General features: G+C 42.6%; 1 protein-coding gene across 4 annotated transcripts in view; it reads left to right on the plus strand.

Moving 5' to 3' along the window:
• The first annotated feature begins 3,673 nt into the window (after positions 1-3,673).
• ckap5 (cytoskeleton associated protein 5) overlaps positions 3,674-19,765 on the plus strand; it is a 108,292-nt gene continuing 92,200 nt past the window's right edge. For 3 of the 4 annotated variants that reach the window (XM_048545280.2, XM_048545282.2, XM_048545283.2), the window contains exons 1-2: positions 3,680-3,788; positions 14,879-14,968. In XM_048545280.2, the coding sequence (XP_048401237.1) occupies positions 14,912-14,968 (57 nt within the window). In that variant the 5' untranslated portion in view covers positions 3,680-3,788; positions 14,879-14,911. Of the gene's footprint in view, positions 3,789-11,440; positions 11,593-14,878; positions 14,969-19,765 lie in introns of all 4 variants that reach the window. The other variant, XM_048545281.2, reaches the window with a different exon arrangement.

Here is a 19,765-nt window from a genome sequence, read left to right on the forward strand (position 1 = left end):
AAGCCTGTACAAAGAACACAAATAGCAAATGACAAAGATGGTGATTAACTGCACCATTATTCACCTATACATTTGACATTTAATTTGACTGTCACTTTTGGGTTCATTTTTCAAGGCTTCAAAGTTTGACTGATTAACAGTGACCGATACTTTGGAATTCTGAAGGTTGGGCAGATGTGCTGGCGTACAGTACAAGAATGTCCTGCTAGTTGGGATTAGTGTTGAAACAAGATTGGTCCCATTATCTGTACTTAAAACATTCCTTTTTTACTTCACTACCCCTCATCCTGATGCTCATAATTCATAATTTGATTCAATCTGACACAGATAGGTTATGATAGTTTTATAATTTACAGATATTTGTGTAATTGTTTTACATTCAGCAGCACCAGGAAAGCCAAGAAGAGACAGCAGGTTACCTCAATCACCGAGTAGTACTGTCCTATCCTAATTTCCTAAAGGATGGCCTTGGGATCATAACAGAAGACTCTTATTTCCTAAATTAGTGACAGAAATATTACATTTCCACATTTCTCATCCTGTAAAATTCTCATCTCTGTAGAAGGCAGACTTAAAGTGCACTCTGTCGTGAGGCACAGCTTCAGACCATTAGTTTGTTTAAATGCATTGGCCTAGAGGTATTATCACAACAGTTAATCCAGAGACGTAGGTAATATTCTGCGTGCCCAAGCTTGAATTCAATTAAAAAATTGGAATTGAGAGTCTAATAAAGACCAAAAATCAATTGTCACAGAAAACACACACCTGGTTCACTAATGTACTTTAAGGAAGGCAAATGCTGACCTTTCCTCATGTGACAGCAAATGTAATTGATTCTTCAATGCTCTCTGGGCAAGTAGGGATGGGCAGTAAATGCTGTCCCAGCAAACAACATCAATATCTCATGAACAAATTAAAAATATGTTTCGACGGTTAGGGCATGGGAGGCAATGGCCCAGTGGTATTATTGCTGGACTGTTAATCCAGAGGCCCAGATAATGTTCTGGGGACCGGCGTTCAAATCCCACCACAGCAGATGGTGGAATTTGAATTCAATAAACATCTGGAATTAAAAATCTAATGATGACCATGAATTCTTCGTCAATTGTCAGAAGAACCCATCTGGTTTACTATTGGCCTTTTGGGAGGAAACTGCCATCCTTATCTGGTCTGGTCTACGTGTGATTCCAGACCCACAGTAATGTGGTTAACTCTTAACTGGCCTCTGGGCATGTAGGGATGGACAGCAAATACTGCCTAGCCAGTGACGCCCTCATCCTGTGAATGAATAAAAAAAGCATACATTTCCTGCATCAGTGATAATGGGAACTGCAGATGCTGGAGAATCCAAGATAACAAAGTGTGGAGCTGGATGAACACAGCAGGCCAAGCAGCATCTCAGGAGCACAAAAGCTGACGTTTCGGGCCTAGACCCTTCATCAGAGAGGGGGATGGGGAGAGGGAACTGGAATAAATAGGGAGAGAGGGGGAGACGGACCGAAGATGGAGAGAAAACAAGAAAACAAGATAGGTAGAGAGGAGAGTATAGGTGAGGAGGTAGGGAGGGGATAGGTCAGTCCAGGGAAGATGGACAGGTCAAGGAGGCGGGATGAGGTGGTAGGTAGGAAATGGAAGTGCGGCTTGAGGTGGGAGGAAGGGATGGGTGAGAGGAAGAACAGGTTAGGGAAGCAGAGACAGGCTGGGTTGGTTTTGGGATGCAGTGGGGGGAGGGGAAGAACTGGGCTGGACCACTCTCTCCGTGACTCCCTTATCCGCTCCACACTCCCCTCCAACCCCAACATACACGGCACTTTCCCCTGCAACCGTAGGAAGTGCTACACTTGCCCAAACACCTCCTCCCTCACCCCCATCCCAGGCCCCAGGATGACCTTCCATATCAAACAGATGTTCACCTGCACATCTGCCAATGTGGTATATTGTATCCATTGCACCTGGTGTGGCTTCCTCTACATTGGGGAAACCAAGTGGAGGCTTGGGGACTGCTTTGCAGAACACCTCCACTCGGTTTGCAACAAACTACTGCACCTCCCAGTTGCGAACCATTTCAACTCCCCCTCCCATTCCTCAGACGGCATGTCCATCATGGGTCTCCTGCAGTGCCACAATGATGCCACCCAAAGGTTGCAGGAACAGCAATTCATATTCCGCTTAGGAACCCTGCAGCCCAATGGTATCAACATGGACTTCACTAGCTTCAAAATCTCCCCTTCCCCTATTGCATCCCAAAATCAGCCCAGTTCAAGCCGCACCTCCATTTCCTACCTACCACCTCATCCCGCATCCTTGACCTGTCCATCCTCCCCGGACTGACCTATCCCCTCCCTACCTCCCCACCTGTACTGTCCTCTCTACCTATCTTGTTTTCTCTCCATCTTCGGTCCACCTCCCCCTCTCTCCCTATTTATTCCAGAACCCTCACACCATCCCCCTCTCTGATGAAGGGTCTAGGCCCAAAACATCAGCTTTTGTGCTCCTGAGATGCTGCTTGACCTGCTGTGTTCATCCAGCTCCACACTTTGTTATCTTCCAGTTCCTGCATCATTTGGGTGGATAATATAATTAATAAAGATTGTTTTCTTCTTAAACATCAGCTGACATTCTCCAGCTTAAACTTTCAACATCAACTCGCCTCAGCTTAGATAGCTCTGTTAACTCTCTCACATGGGACAGAGATTCCTGGCTCTTAGATCAAAATACATTGCCCGTCGAATGCACATGGCACCTATTTCTGGTATATTAATTAGTCATCCCGAGGATCATTTTGCCTGTTCGCCTGAAATGCCCATGTTTCTTCCTCAGAGACAGTTCCCTCTAGGTCGAGGATGAGTTGCTCCCACTTTGGTTGGGTGGGCTTGGAGATGACTAGTAAGTGCATTACACACTCGACTGACTGCCACATGTAGGCCAGGTTGCGAACGATGTTATCATTTAGTCAAGGGTCTCTCCTTTGTTCACTGAGCAGATGGCGTTACTGTCCTGTCCAAACATTGAGCTGCCATGATCTTACCCCATCAGCCAACCCCAAAACCTGAGAAGCAGACCGAACTATGTGCACTTTTGGGCACTGTACTCCAGAAAAAAAGACCATTTAATTAACACAAGTGATGCAAACCAAAATAAAATCTAATTTGCCACAAGGGCGTGCTTGAATGGGGGGGGGGCGAAATTTGAGAGGGGCGGTTTTAGTGCCGTTTTATCGGACGCATTTTTCCAATAGATTTCGGAATAACCGGCCAGATACATCCTCCACATTCGCTCTCAAACTCGAATATTTTTTCCCGCCAGCCTCCGACGGTGAGCCACGGAGACGAAACGGCTCCCATCCCTATAAACAAAGAGTTAACACCGTGAAGAAGACGAGAGGAAGCAAGCACCAACCGTCTCCACTGGCGAAGCCGCCCGCCCAAACCATCAAACAAACTTCCCACCCCCCGGAGTCGTGCTGCCTTTGGTGACCACCCACGGGTGGTTTCGCATTCCTATTGGTCACACTAACTATCAATCCATATGTCTGCCCCACCGACGCGGCAACCCAGTGCGTTTGAATCTGTCCAATGGGAGAGGTGGTTACAGATTTGCCTGGCGACCAATCAGGTGGAGCGTTGCTCGTGCGGGTGGGTGTGTGAGGGGGCAGGTTGGGGGGGAGGGGTGGGGAAAAGGATAATTTCAAACGCGCGTCTGCACTAACGGTCCCGTTCAACGGTGAAAGGCGCTTCTGTTGTTTTCAAATAAAAAGCAGGTGCACCCGTGGGACTGCGATCGGATCGGTAAGCCCGAAGCGAACGGGGGGGGCGGGGTAGTAGGCTTGTTGTTTATGCTGCCTTGGTATTTATGAAATAAATGGAAGCGTCACAGAAAGGTGAACTCCATTTTCTCCTCCTCTGGCGTGCGGGCCGGGACAATGAACCGGTTTGTCGCTGTTTCTTTCCCCGAAAAGCTACCTCCGCTTCCTGGGCCTGGGGCTCTGCGAGCCTGGCAGCGAGCGCCTTGTCTGGCGGGCTCGGTTTAATCCTGTCACCGCCGCGCCTCGGTGTTTGTGAGGCCGGGCGGGGGGAGGGTTGGAGGCCCCGCCTTAGTTTGTGGGGCTGGAGGGGTGGTGGGTGGTTGGTGGTGCTCTTGGTTTCGAACACCCTCGTTCTCCCTGTAAGTTGCTGTCTAGAAAAAGATGGATGTGTTTCATGGGCGATTGCGGAGAGTGCGATGATGAGGGCACTCGATCATCGCCACCAACCTCTTCTTCTTTCCCCCCCCTCTCTTTTTCCACACCCGTACCATTTGGATGCATGTTTTTTATTTTGGACTGGAGGAGACGAGTTGGATCGTTTAATTTCAGACCGATTCCTCACTTCTTGAGGCTTTCGAGAGCCGCTTGAGGCCTTCGGACTCGCTGGGTAGAAGGCTTGGCTCGGGTGGAGGAATCTAGAGATGCTGTACCTCTGGGATGGGGGATTGGAGCCCGTAGTCTTTCATGGTATCCACGGATTTCCACATCGCTGCCCTGTTTTTAAAATGGACATTTCTGACCCAACATCTCTGCTGTTTTTTTTAAAATCCCCCCTTCCCTTTCCAAGGTGCCTATTGTTTAAAGGGCCTGGTTCAGACTGTTGTGCGTATTCCCCAGGCCTGCTCATGGGATGGCAACAGCGCAGTCATGCGGTTTCCACCACTCCAAAATAAATGACTTACAGTATTTGCATATGATGGTTTAAAAATAATGTTGACATCGTAACCAGGTCATTCTTCCCGCACCTCTGAGCGGCGCTACGTTGACCCTTCCCTGTATCCATCGGTAGCTTGTATTTATAAATGCATTTTAAGCACCGTCGCTGCACCTTCACCATTACCTTCACGGAAATCTGAAGTTCTTTTATAATTTCGATTATTGTTCATCATAGATGTGTTTTGATTGGGACTTTATTGTATGTGAACCTGCAAGCGGTGAGTGACGTTTGGGTAGCATCTGAGTCAGATGAGCTTTGCTTTGGTAATCTTTTGGGGGAATTCTTTAATTGTGTTAGCTTTGGCAGATAAATGTTTAACACTTGAAAGTCCAAGGATGCTCTGACCATGAAGCCTTGATTTTGTAAGTGTTATACTTGGTTGGCTTGAGCTCTTTAACAGCATTTCCGTTAATGGGATAAAACAGCATGAAACTGGAAGAACACAGCTTGCCAGGCAGCATGAGAGGAGCAGGAAAGTTGATGTTTTGGGTCAGCGCCCTTCTTCAGAAGTGCTGATTTCCTAAGCGTGTTGAATGAACATTACTGGTCAGTAATTTGACTTGTGGCTACTGGTGGACTTTTTTAGGCAAGAGTCTGTCAAACAATAGGGGGCATCAGGGGCCTTTTCTCCCCTTGATCAATCAAATTCAAATAACCCGTTTATGAGAAGTGTTGAAACGGAACAGGGAAGTGTAAGTTGAAATTTGAATTCAAAGTCCAGTCAGGCAAAGAAAGCAAAATTATTGGAGGGCAAGGGTTGTATTGATAGAAGTAAATATTATTTCAATTAATTTGCTTGTTGAGAGTATTTTAGGGTTTTTAAACTTTTGATCTCTTTTAAAAAGTTTAGCTAAGTTGAACTTTTGTTATTGTTTCATTCAGTGTTTGCCCATCTTAGACCTTTTGGTGGTTTTGCTAACGCAAATGTAGAGCCCATATTTATCTTACTGTGTTTTGAGCTCAGGGGATTCACCCGAGGAAAAAGACTTTTTTTCCTGAATATTAGTAGAAGGAATGACAGACAAATCTGGGAATTTAGGTGTAGAGGCATTCATTAAAATTAATAGCTTCAACAAGATATCTACATGATTATAAAAACAAGAATAACATGTGACAAAGTGCAGAAATGCAGTTGTTATCAGAGTCTCCACAGTTGGGGCATCAGACATTGGAGATGCTACTGGGAGGATTTAGAACTAAGTTAGTTGGAGCCATGACAGCAATGGGAAATAACTGGTTAGGCTTGGTTTGTTTTCTTCCAACAAGAGGTAGTGCAGCTTCCAAACTCTAAGCTACTAAAAACTAGACTAAAATCCTTGTTCTGTGGGAGTTTGACACCACCCGTTCAGAGTTCATCTGTTGTTCTAACGTTTTTTTAAAAAAGAACCAAAGGCCTTGAGCTACTTACTTTATTGGCTTTGAGCTGATGCTCAGCATCTGTTGACCTTTCTTTCCTTTAAAAGGAATGGACAAAATAAACTTAAATAAAAGAAGCATCAATATACAAACATAAGTATGGAGCTGGAGGAATACAACTGGCCATGCAGCTTCAGAGCAGCAGGAAAACTGACGTTTCAGATGTGGACCCTTCATCAGAAATGGCAGAGTGAGAAAGGAGCTCTGAAGGAAATAGAAAGGTTGGGGGGCGTGGTTTGAGGCTGGGAAAGGTACGTGTGACTGCGAATAGGGAGTGCAGGTAGGCAGTGGCGGGGATTGGTCAATGTGGTGGGGGTACTGGATAGGTGCGAGAGAAGACGGACAGGTTAAGGAGGTGGGGATGAGAGGGAGGATTGATCATGGGTTGAGTCTGGGGGTGGGGAGTTTTTGAAACTAGTAAAGTACACGTTAAGACCATTGGGTTGCTTGCTCCCAATATGAAATGTGGTGCTGCTCCTCCAGTTTATGGGTGGCATTGTTGTGATACTGGAGGAGGCCCAGGATGGATGTGTCGACATGGGAGGGGGAGTTCACGTGGTTCGAGACTGGAAGGTATTGTCACTTGTCGTGAACTGAGTGCAGTCTCTCCGAGACTCAGCTTGGTTTCACCAATGTAGAGGAGGGTGCAGCAGATGCAGTAGACCACGTTAAGGATGTGCATGTAAACATCTGTCTGATGTGGAAGGTTTTCTTGGGTCCTTAAATGGAGTTGGGGCAGGTGTAGCACTTCCTGTGGTTGCAGGGAAAGGTGCCCGTGTCGTGGCGGTAGTGGAGAGTGGACAAAGGAGCTGCGGAGACTGGTCCCTACGGAAGGCAGATAGGGGAGAGGAGGGAAATATATCCTTTGTGGGATCAGATTCCAGGTGGCGGAGAATGATGCATTGAATCTGGAGGTTAGTGGGGTGATGTGAGGACAAGGGGGACTCTGTCTTGATGCAGGGAGGGAGTGTGAGGGCAGGGGTGCAGAGAACACGAAAACGCTCTCGACCACTAAGTGGGGAGAAGTTGCGGCCCTTGAAATACAGGGACATCTGGGATGTTTGGGAGTTGACTGTGGTGGGATTGGGAATAGCGGATCACCTTCTTGCAGGAAGGTGTGGCCTAGGTATCTGTTTCAAGCCCACTGACTCCCACAGCTATCAGGGATGGTGACAGAGGTCGAGGAAGGAGAGAGAGGTATCAGATCGTCCAGGTGAATTTGAGGTTGGGGTGAAAGGTGTTATTAAGGTTGATGGACTGTCCAGACTCCTCGTGGGAGCACAAGACAGCGCTGATACAGTCATCGATGTAGCGGAGGAAGAGGTAAGGGATAGTGGCCAGTGTAGCTGCTGAAGAGGGACTGTTCCACGTAGCCTATGAAGAGGCAGGTATAGCTTGGGGCCCATGTGGGTTCCCATGGCAACCACCTTGTGGGAGGAGTTGAAAGGGAAGTTAAGGGTAAGGATGAGTTCGGTTAAGTGGATGACTGTCAGTGGAGGGGGACTGTTTGGGCCTGCGGGAGAGTAAGAAGCGGAGGGCTTCTAAGCAATCTGCGTGGGGAATGCAAGTATTCCAGCATTGGCACTTCTTACTATCTCTGAGTGAATGTACAAAGATAGCTTTGTTTTAAGAATCTTTAGTCTTGTGGTATTAGTAGACTACAGTACGTACACCACATTCACTCTAAACATGCACACATTCAATTGTACAGTCCATTGCAGTCTGTCTTTGTTCCTGCCATTGAATGCTTCCGTCTTCCTCCTCCAAAGTTATAACAATGTGTTGGCAATTAGAACAGCTCATTCTGTCGCATTGCAAAAATAAGCCGCATCTAAACGATCTGGAATTTTCATCCCTATATATTTCCAAGGGGTTATAATCAGTATACGCCATTGTCTCAGACTCATTACTGGCAGCATAAATGTTGCAATGCTAGCACTATACTCAAGATCTCCTAAAATTTGGAATATTTTTGATGATTAACCACCTTTTGGAAAACGCACCCAATAGGTCTTTTTGTTGTCTTGCAAAGAACAGCAGCAACATCCTCATCTCTCACATCAATTGCTACCTTGAATGGCATTGTGTAGCTAGATGTGGCTAAAACTGGGGTGGTGGAAAACCATTTTTAGGCTGCCAGATACCTTCTGACATTCCACTGAAATTTTCTGCACTTATTCAGCAAGTCAGTGAGTGGCGCAAACACTTTGTTAAAATTCGGAATGAACTCCCAACCAAAATCAGAGTCTCTGGAATTGTTGTGTTATCATCTTTGACGGTGTGGGAAACTCCCCAGTAATCTTTGTCACATGGGGGCGTTTGGCCCAGGAAAATGATTTTGTGAGCTCACTCTTGGCCAAGTTTATCACCAAGCCTGCCTCCTGAAGTTGATCAGATAATTATGATAGATGCTCCATGTGTTCTTTGTGTGTGACTAAAAACTACCAGATCACATGACACAATAAGTGACTATTGTTTAATCTTCAGTGTGGCTGGCACATTTTTCATACCAAACGATATGACTTTAAACTAGTGCAGTCCATTCAGTGTCACGAAAGCCAAAATTTCGTTTGTTACTTTTGGGTAAAGGTGCCTGCCAGTATCCTGAGTAAGCCCAACTTTGAAATATAAGCTGCTTGTCCCACCTTCTCAATGCAGTCTTCCAAACAAGAAATAGGATCTGTCAGATTTTGTAACTGCATCAACTTTGCGACAGTCCCCACGCAGTCCTTGAATTCCATCTAAGTTTGGCACAGTTGCTATGAGTAAGCTCTGTTTGCTCTGACTGAGTTTGATTATACTGTCTCTGACCATGCAATCGACCTGATTTTGAACCTATACCAACTCTTTAGAGTGTTAAATCTATAAGCATGTTGCTTAATTGGAACAGCATTTCTTATATCTACATCTTGTCTAATTAGATTAGTACATCCCTGTTTATTTGCACATCTCCCATGTGATTGTAATAACTTTCAAGTCATTTTGATTTTCCTCTGGAGGGTAACTTAGCCATTTATCCAATTTTTGAGAACTTGCTGATCCTCCAATTTAGTTTGAAGAATGTCCAATTCAGATTCATCTGAACTTGGTCCTTCATTCTATGTAACCAGTAACACGTTCTTCTTTTTGCTTTCCTTTCCTATCAAAACACTGCTTGAGCACATTCACATGACAGATTTTTTAATCTGGTGTTTTATCAATTAATTCACCTCATTCAATTTCCTTTTCATTTGATAAGGCCCCATAAACCTTGCCTTAAAGGCTAATCCACCACTGCAAGTAACACAAACGGTTTATCTCCACCAGCAAAATTATAAATTTTTGATTCCTTATCTGCTTTATCACATGCTGTGCTACTTTTAAATGCTGACTAGCCAACTCTCACTCCTTAATCTGTCCCTAAAATTTGACACGCAGCTCAAATATGTGGTCTGTGATTTCTGACTCATTAATTTCACTAGTCCTCTCACCTCATGCCCAAAAACTTACTTAAGTGGACTGAATTTAGTTAATTTATTCAGTGCATTCCTAATTGCAAAAAGTACAAATGGAATTCTTTTATCCCAGTCCTCTCGTTTTGACTGTAAGCCCGCAACATGGTATTTAAAATTTCCCACTGTCCTAATGCTTGCTGCGATTCTGGATGTAACGCAGCGGATTTGAATTGTTCTGTTCCTAGGCGCTGCGTGTAAAATTCCTTGAATGACTTTGTAAAATTTGACTCTTGATCCAGTTGTATTTCTGTGGGCAGTCCCTATCTCTAGTAAAAATTGAGTATTCTTCTCCAGTACTTTCAACTTTGTTACTGTGTAATAGAATGGCCTCTGGTAACCATGGTCATCAAATACTGATTCTTGCTTTTTGTGTGTAGGACTTTAGAAATCACGTAAGACTCTTGTAAAAAGGTTTCTCAGAGGTGGGAATGGATTTTAAGTATGCTGGTTTTATCACTGCCTGAGGCTTTCCAATTAGCTGACATGGCAAAAGTCAGACATATCCTTGTGCATTCCAGGCCAATAAAAATGGTTTTTGTATTTTGGCTTGAGGTTTTTCTTACTCCGAAATGACCAGCTAATGATAATTCATGTGCTACCTGAATACCAACTTTCTGTAACCTACTGGTAATACCACTTGATGAACTTCTGGCCATTTCTCGTCTGCCTGAATGTGGTGATGTCCATTTCCTCCTCCATATTACTACTTTGGGCCTGAGACAGAACTGAGAGCATGGGAACAGTATTGAAGTAACAGGCAACTGGAAGATTGAGGTCATTTTTATGGACAATGTAGGTGTTTCGCCAAGAGGCCATCCACTCTACATTTCATCTCCTAATGCAGAGGAGACTGCATTGTGAGCAGCAAATACAGTAGGTGATGTTGAATGAAGTGCAGGTAAATCGCTGCTTCACCCAGAAGGTATGTTCAAGGCCTTGGCTAGGGAGCAGCTAAATGACAAATGTTGCACCTACTGCACTTGCATGGGAACGTGCTATGGGAAGTGTTGGGAGTAGGAAGGGTGTCCAGCGGGATCAATCTCTGTTGAAGCTGACAAGGAAGGGGGAGTGTGTCTGAGGTGGCGGAAATAGTGCATCTTCCTTCACGCTGGTTATGACGAGAGCCTGTAAAGAGCTTTGCCCCTGACTTTTTTTATAGTTTGTTACGGTGCCTTGGTGCTATACGTGGTCAAGGGCAGTCACACTCTTGAGTGCATCTCTGATCAGTTTTTGAATCAAGGTTGTAATGAAGCCCGGAGCTGAGTGTTCTTAGCACAGTTGAGCATCACTTGCACGCGGCTTGGTAATTGGCTTCTTTCGATTTGTCCTGCTTTTGTGTTCAAAACCGCCTAGGCTACTGTTCACAGCTACCGTTGTTGCCGTTTTGTACTGGAAAAGCTTGGCTAGGGTTTCAGCTTGTTCTGCAGCACTGGTCTTTCAGTATTTTTGCTGGAATATTGTCAGGGCCTACAGCCTTTCTGGTATCCAGTGCCTCTGTCTGTTGGAAGTTCCTATGGAATGAATCAAATTTCCTGAGAACTGGCACCTGAGATTCTGGGAACCTCTGCAAGATGCCAACCTGGATTAGACTTAATCTTAGGCCAGTTTGTCAGTAATAATAGTGCTGCATGACGCTTTGCGATAGAATCCAAATCCCCTACTCCGAGTAAATTCTGCACGTTAGAGCCACCCTCATTGTTTTCTCCAAGCAGTGTTCAACATGAAATACTGCTTCATAAGCTGAAGGACTGAGGGTAGGTGATAATAACAGAATGCTTCCTTATCCAGGTTTGACTGGATGCCGTGAGACTTCATGAGATCGGAATCTTGTGTCGAGGACTCCTCGGGCAACTCCCTGCTGTCACCATACCGTTGTGCTGTCACGTCTGCTAGGTCTGTTTAGTGGATACCTGAAATATTGCTACCTGAAATTTATCTAGGTAAATAACACGATGAGAATTTCTATTAAAGTTCAGTTCTCTGATTGTAACCTTACTAATTCACAGAAAAAGTGTGGGCACGTTTCACCCTGAATTAAAATGTTGCTAAACTGTTGTCTGTATGGGACACTCTATTTATGAAACAGTTCTCAAGATTTATTTTTCCAGTTAAGGAAACGTATCACATCCTCAAAACATTTTAAGATTCTATGTATGCCACTTATTGTTTGAACTACTTGCTCAAAATCTGAAAAGATGGCTTTCATGCATAAAAGTCAACCTGTCTGATCTAAGATTTTATATTGGGTCACATTGTATTTTTTTTAATGAAAGGTTTGAATAAAAGTGAAGCAATATTTGGATCAGGTGCCCATTTACAGGAGGGGTGATTAATGTGCTGGATTGCTTTAGAAACATACAGTAACTTGTGTATTGGTTGGGAGTGAGGGTGGTTATGGCGGTCTGAAAATAAGTTTGTTTTGGGATGAATAAATCAATAGGTTGAATGACCTTCCTCATTCAAAATTTGTGATCTTCAGTAGTTTACAGCAAGATGACTCATCTGCCTTGATAGATTTATGCATAGCATTGTGTTTTGTCTGCTGGTCACTAATGTGTTATGTTCTGTGTTCCCTAGCGCATGTGACTACTGATAGAACTTGTGATTTAGTCTGTGTGAATTTTATATTATTTTGGGAGAGAAACACTTGATCCATTGGAGAGTTTTTCTGAGTGGCCCTTTTCACAGACTTTGAATTTCATGAGTAATGTCTTGTATCTAGATGAGAGATCTTGGGGAAAATCTAGATGTTTTGCGTTTTGGTGTATACTCTGCTTGTTTAACTATTGTACCTTGTAAACTTGCAGGCAGAAAAGCTGCTTCCATCTGTTTTCTGTTAAAGCCTGTCATTACTCTGTTACTATTCTCACTGCATTTGGTTACCAGATCATTCATAGTCTTGGCATTCTTTTTAAATCAGCTCGTTGGGACTTGGGTAACAGAAACTTTAGAATGGTAATTTAACTTTGAGGATTGATTGAGTTAAAATGGTGCCCAGTGGACTAGGTTAATGATGTTTGATGAAAACTTGCTAGTAAAGTTAAGTTGGCATATATTAAAGCGGCTTTTGCTTTTTGCACGCACAGGTATTGTGTTAGCATGCATTTTGATCCCACCGAAAAGGTTACATTTTATTTTCCAGCTTGTTTTAGGAGTTGCGATTTGCCAGTGAAAGGTTTAGCCTCCATTCTCCAAAACGGCCATACAATGGAAAAATAACACACTTTGCAATGTGATACAAATAATGCAGCAGGCAGCATATACAAAGTAAAATGGAGATAGTGGTAGTAAAGTGAACTGTCACAGCTGCGGCTTTCATCAGTTTGAATGAAGGATGATTGGTGGCCAATTACTTTGTAGATGTTCCCGAGGACCACCTTACACTTCCTTTTTACGATGCTTTGTTTCATTCGTGATTCTTAAGTTAATGAAGCAGCCCATGCTCAGAGGTGCAAGACCTGTTAAACTTACAAGCTTTGACTTATTGGCAAGCAAATTGAAATTCTGTGAGGAAATCACATCTTTCAGTAGGTGTCTAAACATTGATATAAAGTGTCAATGTTTGAAATTTCCAACTAGCAAAGTCAGGGTACAGCCTTGACGAGAAATTCACTGAGCTACCCAGGTGAAATCACTTGGTTATTAGTGGGTTAGAGGCTGTCTATTGTGTCCATTTTAGCTGCTTGGTTCCCCCAAGATACCCTAATGCCTGCAGGACACAAGTCAAGAGGTAGCTAAAATACTTTCTGCCTTCATAGGTGCAATTGGAATAACAGACTTGTGGGTACAGTGTGTACTAGCTTGAACTTAAACTTCTACACCTTCCATTTCCCACGATCACAAGAGAGGAAATACAGTGGGAGTGGAGCATCATTTGTAAATTTGCCATTCAGGTCTCATGCCATCCTAACATTTTGTGTTTTAGAGCCTTACTTCAGTAATTGCTGAAAATCCTGAATCCAGTCTTCAAAATGACTAGATCCTTTCATACTTGCTCCTTCAAATTTATGAAATTCTTTTCTTTCATAGCCTTGCTTTTGTTTACCTTCCCAATTTTCCCATCTTATTGCTCCATTTTCAGTGCTGTTGTTCTCTAGGTGACATCCCTAAAGCCATTTAATCTTAGTCCTTTCAGATCATGGTTCCCTGTGCCCATGGAGCCTCCTTACTGATGTTTCTGCTGTCCTGGGATGCTGCCCCAAAATCTGAAAGGCCCACTTTTCAAAATAATGCTGCAGTTGGAGACTGCATTCAGGACTGTCTGAACTCTATCACTTAGACTGCTGTGCTGCTGATGTCTTCCCCTCAGTAACATTCAGCATAATGCTCTTTATTAGTATAAAGAATAAAATGCCTGGGTAATTCAAAAGTTTACCTTACCTCTTTGGAGTTTAGCAAATCTAGAGAAGATCATTCTGAAATGCTGCTTCTACATAAATTATTTCTGATCACTTAAAGTTGAAACCTGCAGAACTAAACTGTGTTTCAAGCTGGTTATGTGGCTATGACATGAAGTTTTCATCTGTGGGTGAACATGAATGTTCCAATTTTAGTGCCTATATTGCATTGGAGATGCTTTGAAAGCAATTTGATTGCTCAGGAACAAGATCAAGACTGATTTTTATGCTGCCATCTAGTGTTTTGGATGTAGCAGTGTAGTTAGACAATAAGATATAGAGCGGAAGTATGCCATTCTGCCCATTTGAGTCTGCTCTGCTATTCAATGAGATCATAACTGAGTTGATAATCTTCAACCCCACTCCTACCTTATCTCAATAACCCTTGATTCCTGGAATGGTTCAAAGTCTGCCGCCGCCTTGAATATACTGAATGGCCCAGCCCCTCATACCATCTATATGGTAAAAAATTCATCTTAAGAGTTCTTTTCCTGTACCCCCTGTGAGGACAAAATCCCCCTGTTTTAAATGAACAGCCCCTAATTCTGAGATTATATGCTCTGCTACTAAACTCGAGAGGGAAGCAGCCTTTCAACGTGTACCCTGTTAAACCTCCTGATAATTTTGCATTTCAATATGATCACAATGTGCTGAACTCCAGAGATGAAGTAAACCTGTTCAACCTCTCCTAAAATCCTTGCATGTTATGCTGTTTTGGATTCTGACTAAATGAGTGAAGAGGCAGAAAAGAATAATGAGATTGTGGAATCCACCAGTGTTATGGTACAGTGAAAGATGGCTTGGGTAGTAATACCTATTTATTTTCCAGGTTGCTGTTTACCGAGTACATTACGTAAGGATCATGGGGGATGAATCCGAATGGATGAAATTGCCGATTGACCAGAAATGTGAGCATAAGGTATGTGTCAAATTCTTCTTTAGTTACAAATTTTATTGGAAAGGTCACTAAATATTTATGCAGAATTAATTAAGCATTGATCAAATCTGTGATAGGTATGTGTGCAAGAATTTTCATTAAATGTATTGCGTAACATATCAACGATGTAGTTCAATTCTACGAGTTTTCATTGTTCATTTGTGGGACAAAGATGTCACTAGCTAGGCAGCATTTATTGCCCAGAGGGTGGTTGAGTCAACCACATTGCTGTGGGTCTGGAATCATTAGGCCAGACCAGGTAAGGATCGCAGTTTCCTCCCCGAAAGGACCTGAGTAAACCAGATGGGTTTTTCCGACAATTGGTAATGGATTCACAGTCGTCATCAGAATCTTAATTCCAGATGTTTACTGAATTCAGATTCCACCATCTGCCATGGCAGGATTTGAACCTGGGTCCCCAGAATGTTGTCTGGGTCTCTGGATTAAATGCCCAGTGATAATACCACTGGGCTGTCGCTTCCCCTAGAGTGCAGGGCTAGAAATCTGAGGGACTAGAATCTTTTGAATGGACAGTTGAGAAAACAGGTTTGTTTTTTTTTGAAACGTGAAATCTCTGGATTTTAGCAGTAAGTACAAAGCTGGCTAGTTCTGATAAGCCTTTTATAAATCGCTGTTTAGGTCTCAGCTGCGTTACTGCCCACATACATATTGTAGAAGATGTGGAGCTGGGTACAGAATACTGGGCTTCTCCTTTTGTAACAAGTGACTTGTGAGAGGTCTTCAAAGATCTTTGGCCAAGTGCATAAGAAACTGTTCCTACCTTTTCTCTCTCTCCCTCCAATACCTTGGCATAAGGGCCAGATACTAGTTGGTGCAGATTTGAACAGTATTGCCAAAAAACTTTGGGGTGACAACTTTGTGTTCAAAACGCATCTTTATTTGGCGTACGCAGTCTGAAATGATAGTGGGAGTTAATTCAGTAAAGTTGGATAAATAGGTACATAACATTAATAATTTTGATTTTAGGACTGTGGCAGGTTAAAGAGAAAGAAGCTAGCATCTGTAAGACCAACAATAAAGTTTTTTTTTGAAGACTGGGTTCTTTTCTAGTTTCAGTCTAACTCTTATTTTAAAATTCAAGATATTTTCCGTCAACATGTTCAGAAATGTTGTTACACACCACCTGGAGCAGGTGGGACTTAAACCTGGGCCTTATGGTTGAAAGTTACGATTTCAAGGTGGGAGGGGAAATGTTTAAGGGAGATATGCGTGCACAGTTCTTTATGCAGAGGGTGGTGGGTGCCTGGAATACGTTGCCAGTAGAGGTGGACACGATAGCGTAATTCAAGATGTATCTAGACAGATACATGAATGGGCAGGGAGCAGAGGAATACAGATCCTTGGAAAATATGCGACAAGTTTAGATGGAAGATCTATATCGGCGCAGGCTTGGAGGGCTGAAGGGCCTGTTCCTGTGCTGTAATTTGCTTAGTTCTTTGTTAGGGACACTACCAGTGCACCACAGACCCCTTTTAATCCACCTGGTGTTACCAGGTGGTCTCCCATCCAAGAACTATGCAGGCCTGAGTCAGTTTGGATTCAGATCATTTTATTAAGGCTGTAGGCTTGTAAAAATTATACAATTGCATTTAATTGAGCGCCCTCTGCTCACGAAGCTGCTCAATTCCTTGATGCTGCTCCACTGTCTCAGGTCAACTAATTGTGATGGACAACAAATATTTGCCAAGCCAGGGCTACCCACCAGACAGGATGAGTTGGCAGAGGCTCAGATGATGTGTGGGAGAAGCTAAAGAAAAATAAAGCAGAAATTACTGGAGAAACTCAACACATCTGGTAGTGTTGATGGAAAGAAAATAGTTAACGTTGAGTGCCAGTCTTTTCAGAACTGATTACCTCAGTTTTATTTGTGGATGGGAATGTTTTTGAGTTTGGCTAGCTGCTGAGTAATTGGAAAGGGAAGTAGGAGGTGCAGAGAAATTTTCATCTGGCTGATGAATGGTCATGAACTCCTGCTTGTGAGGATGGGGCAGTTTTAGAAGATAGCTGGGTATCTGCTGGTTTTAGTAACAGATTCATGCCTACAATTGCCAGGGTGGAGAAGATGCAGTTTGGAGCATTCTGAGCAATTACTTTTCAGCAAAGGAAGACGTCAGCATTCTGAAGTTCCCAAGGGCACTAATATTTGAAAGACTGACTTTGTATTTATGTAGCATGTAATTTGTGTTTATACTTGATGCCACTAGCACGTTATACTGTGTGAAATATTTTAGAAGTGTCATCATTGTTGTAGGAAATGCAACAGTCAGTGCACACGCAAGAATACATTTTGGCTGGAACCCAGGATAGTGCTGTCACACTTCTGCAAAGTGGTGTCATGAAATCTTTTACATCCGTACAAGCCAACAAATCGGGATTCATCTCACTAGCATCCCATTCTATAGATGGCTCCTCTGACACGACAGTTCTCCATTGGTATTGCACTGAAGTGTCAGTAATTTTTGTATTCAAGTCTCGTGTTGGATTTGGACATAGAAACATGTGACTAGTGAGAATATTGCCCATGGGGCCATGGCTGACACTTGTATTAACTTGAAAAATGGAGTTACCAAAATTACTTTTAATGAAGTAAATGCCACGGATGAATGACACTTTTGCAGGACCAGATAACTTGCGTCCCTTGCCTCAAAGAATCTAGTGAGAAAATTGCATATACAAAAATCTTTTTGACTTAAGAATTTTTTCGAAGGAAATTTGCACACTTCATTTGATTATTCATATGATGAAACAGGTAAATTATTTGCCAGTTAAATTAACACTTATGGTCAGGATCCATTAAGGATCGGTGACTGAACATTTTGAAAACTTGCAGCTCATCAGGGAGCCATTATGGGTTGATACAAGACGAGTTATGTCTGAACTGGATTAAACATTTTTTCTTAAAGTGGGCAGGGGGTATTCTATGAAACACCTATGTAAATAAACATAACATTCCTAATAAGTCACTGCTGATTTAAATTTGAATTTGAACCATGTGGATTTGAATGTACCCTTTTGCCTGAATAGGAAATTCCCTGACTGCTAAGAGACAATGATGAAAGGAATGCACAGTACTGTAATCAACAAGATGTGGTTCCTGGTGTCAAAGTCAGATCCAGCTTGAATAGTCAATAATTGACACTCCATTGATCACTTGGTAATAGCATTGAGAGCCACATCCAAATTTGCCAATGGCACACAGGCATTCAAGTTCCATGTATGTATATGGAAACATAATGTAACTAAAACTGTGAAATGGGGATTTTAAAAAAAAGGAAAAAAATTAACTCAGTTGTTAGTTGGTGTAGTCACTTCATATAATAAAAATGTCTAGAGTTGTTACAGAAGACCAAGAATCAGCGGTGCTTACCAGCAGCAAAAACAGACGTTGCTGGAAAAGCTCAGGTCCGGCAGCATCAGTGAAGAAAAAAGTAAATCAGTTAACGTTTTGGGTTGGTGACCCTTCTTCAGACCCAAAATGTTAACCTTGATGATTTTTTTTCACAGCTGCTGCCGACCTGCTGAGATTTTCCAGCAACTTCTGTTTTTGTTCCTGATTTAGGCTACCTACAGTTCTTTTGGCCCTTACCAGGACACCTTGCCACCAAAATTGCCAGCTTCCAGCAGCTTGTTAGACAGTGGCGAAAACAATTGTCCGTTATGTCACATCGGCAGCATTGAAATTCATAGATGTTTTATCAAATTGCCAGCATCTGAATGTGAACTAGGTTTGAAAATAGTTCTAGTTGATCTATTTAAATGTTAACTGTCTTAGTTAACCTGGAACAGGATATGACTGAAGACTTCACTGTTGCTGACATGAAAAAGTAAAACTGATGATTTATAAACTTAATACCATGCTGAAAAATCGAATTCCCTAAAGGAGGTTTTATGTCTATGAAAACAGTTTGGATAAATGACGATGTGGTGAATGTGTGAATTGACAACATAAATTAGTCATTTCAGTGAGCTGCTTTAAAGAGCTCAACTTAGTAATGTGGGATGCATGCAGATCCAGTGTAACTGCTTCAGGTGTCTGAAGAAATATTACTCAAGTAGAAATAATTGGGAGGGGGAGTTCTGTGGCAAATGTGTAAGTTTAACCATGTTTGCAATTGAATGGGTTCTTGATTAGAAACAAAGGCTTCAGGTGGAAAGAGTTACTGTCCTGCCTGGATTTTTTGAATTTTGTCTTCAATTCGTGGAATGTTATTTGTGCATGGACTGGCATTATAGCCTTTATTTTAAAATGCAGAATATCCAATTCAACAAAGAAGCTGAAGATCTGTTAGAGGGATGATTCTGAAACTGAAAGCACCAAACCTGAATCAGAGTAGGATCTGACTATGAATTTGTCAGCACTTTTTTGTAGAAAGTTTTTTAATCTCATTCTACAAGGAAAAGTTTTAAGAACACGCATTAAATATGTCCCACTGAGGGGGATAAAAAGACACTGGCTATGCGAACTGTACTTTGTTATATAAATGAACATCAGTTCATATCTTGGTTTATAAGTAAACCTGTGTGTTTTTGGAAGGATTATTCAAAGCATCAATGACAAATGTTAGACATCACAATCTAAGACAGTTAACATTTTTAGTTTGTGAACTTCAAGTTCATATGTCTCAAATGACAACAGTAACAATGACAATACAACACAAGAACAGGTCCTTCAACCCACTAAGCCTATGCCAATTAATCCTCATTTTGACCTGCTGCTTACTGCCCATGCACAGTTACTCTCCTGATTCACCTCCCATT

This window comes from Stegostoma tigrinum, chromosome 17 (assembly GCF_030684315.1).
Source record: "Stegostoma tigrinum isolate sSteTig4 chromosome 17, sSteTig4.hap1, whole genome shotgun sequence".
Lineage (NCBI taxonomy): Eukaryota > Metazoa > Chordata > Chondrichthyes > Orectolobiformes > Stegostomatidae > Stegostoma > Stegostoma tigrinum.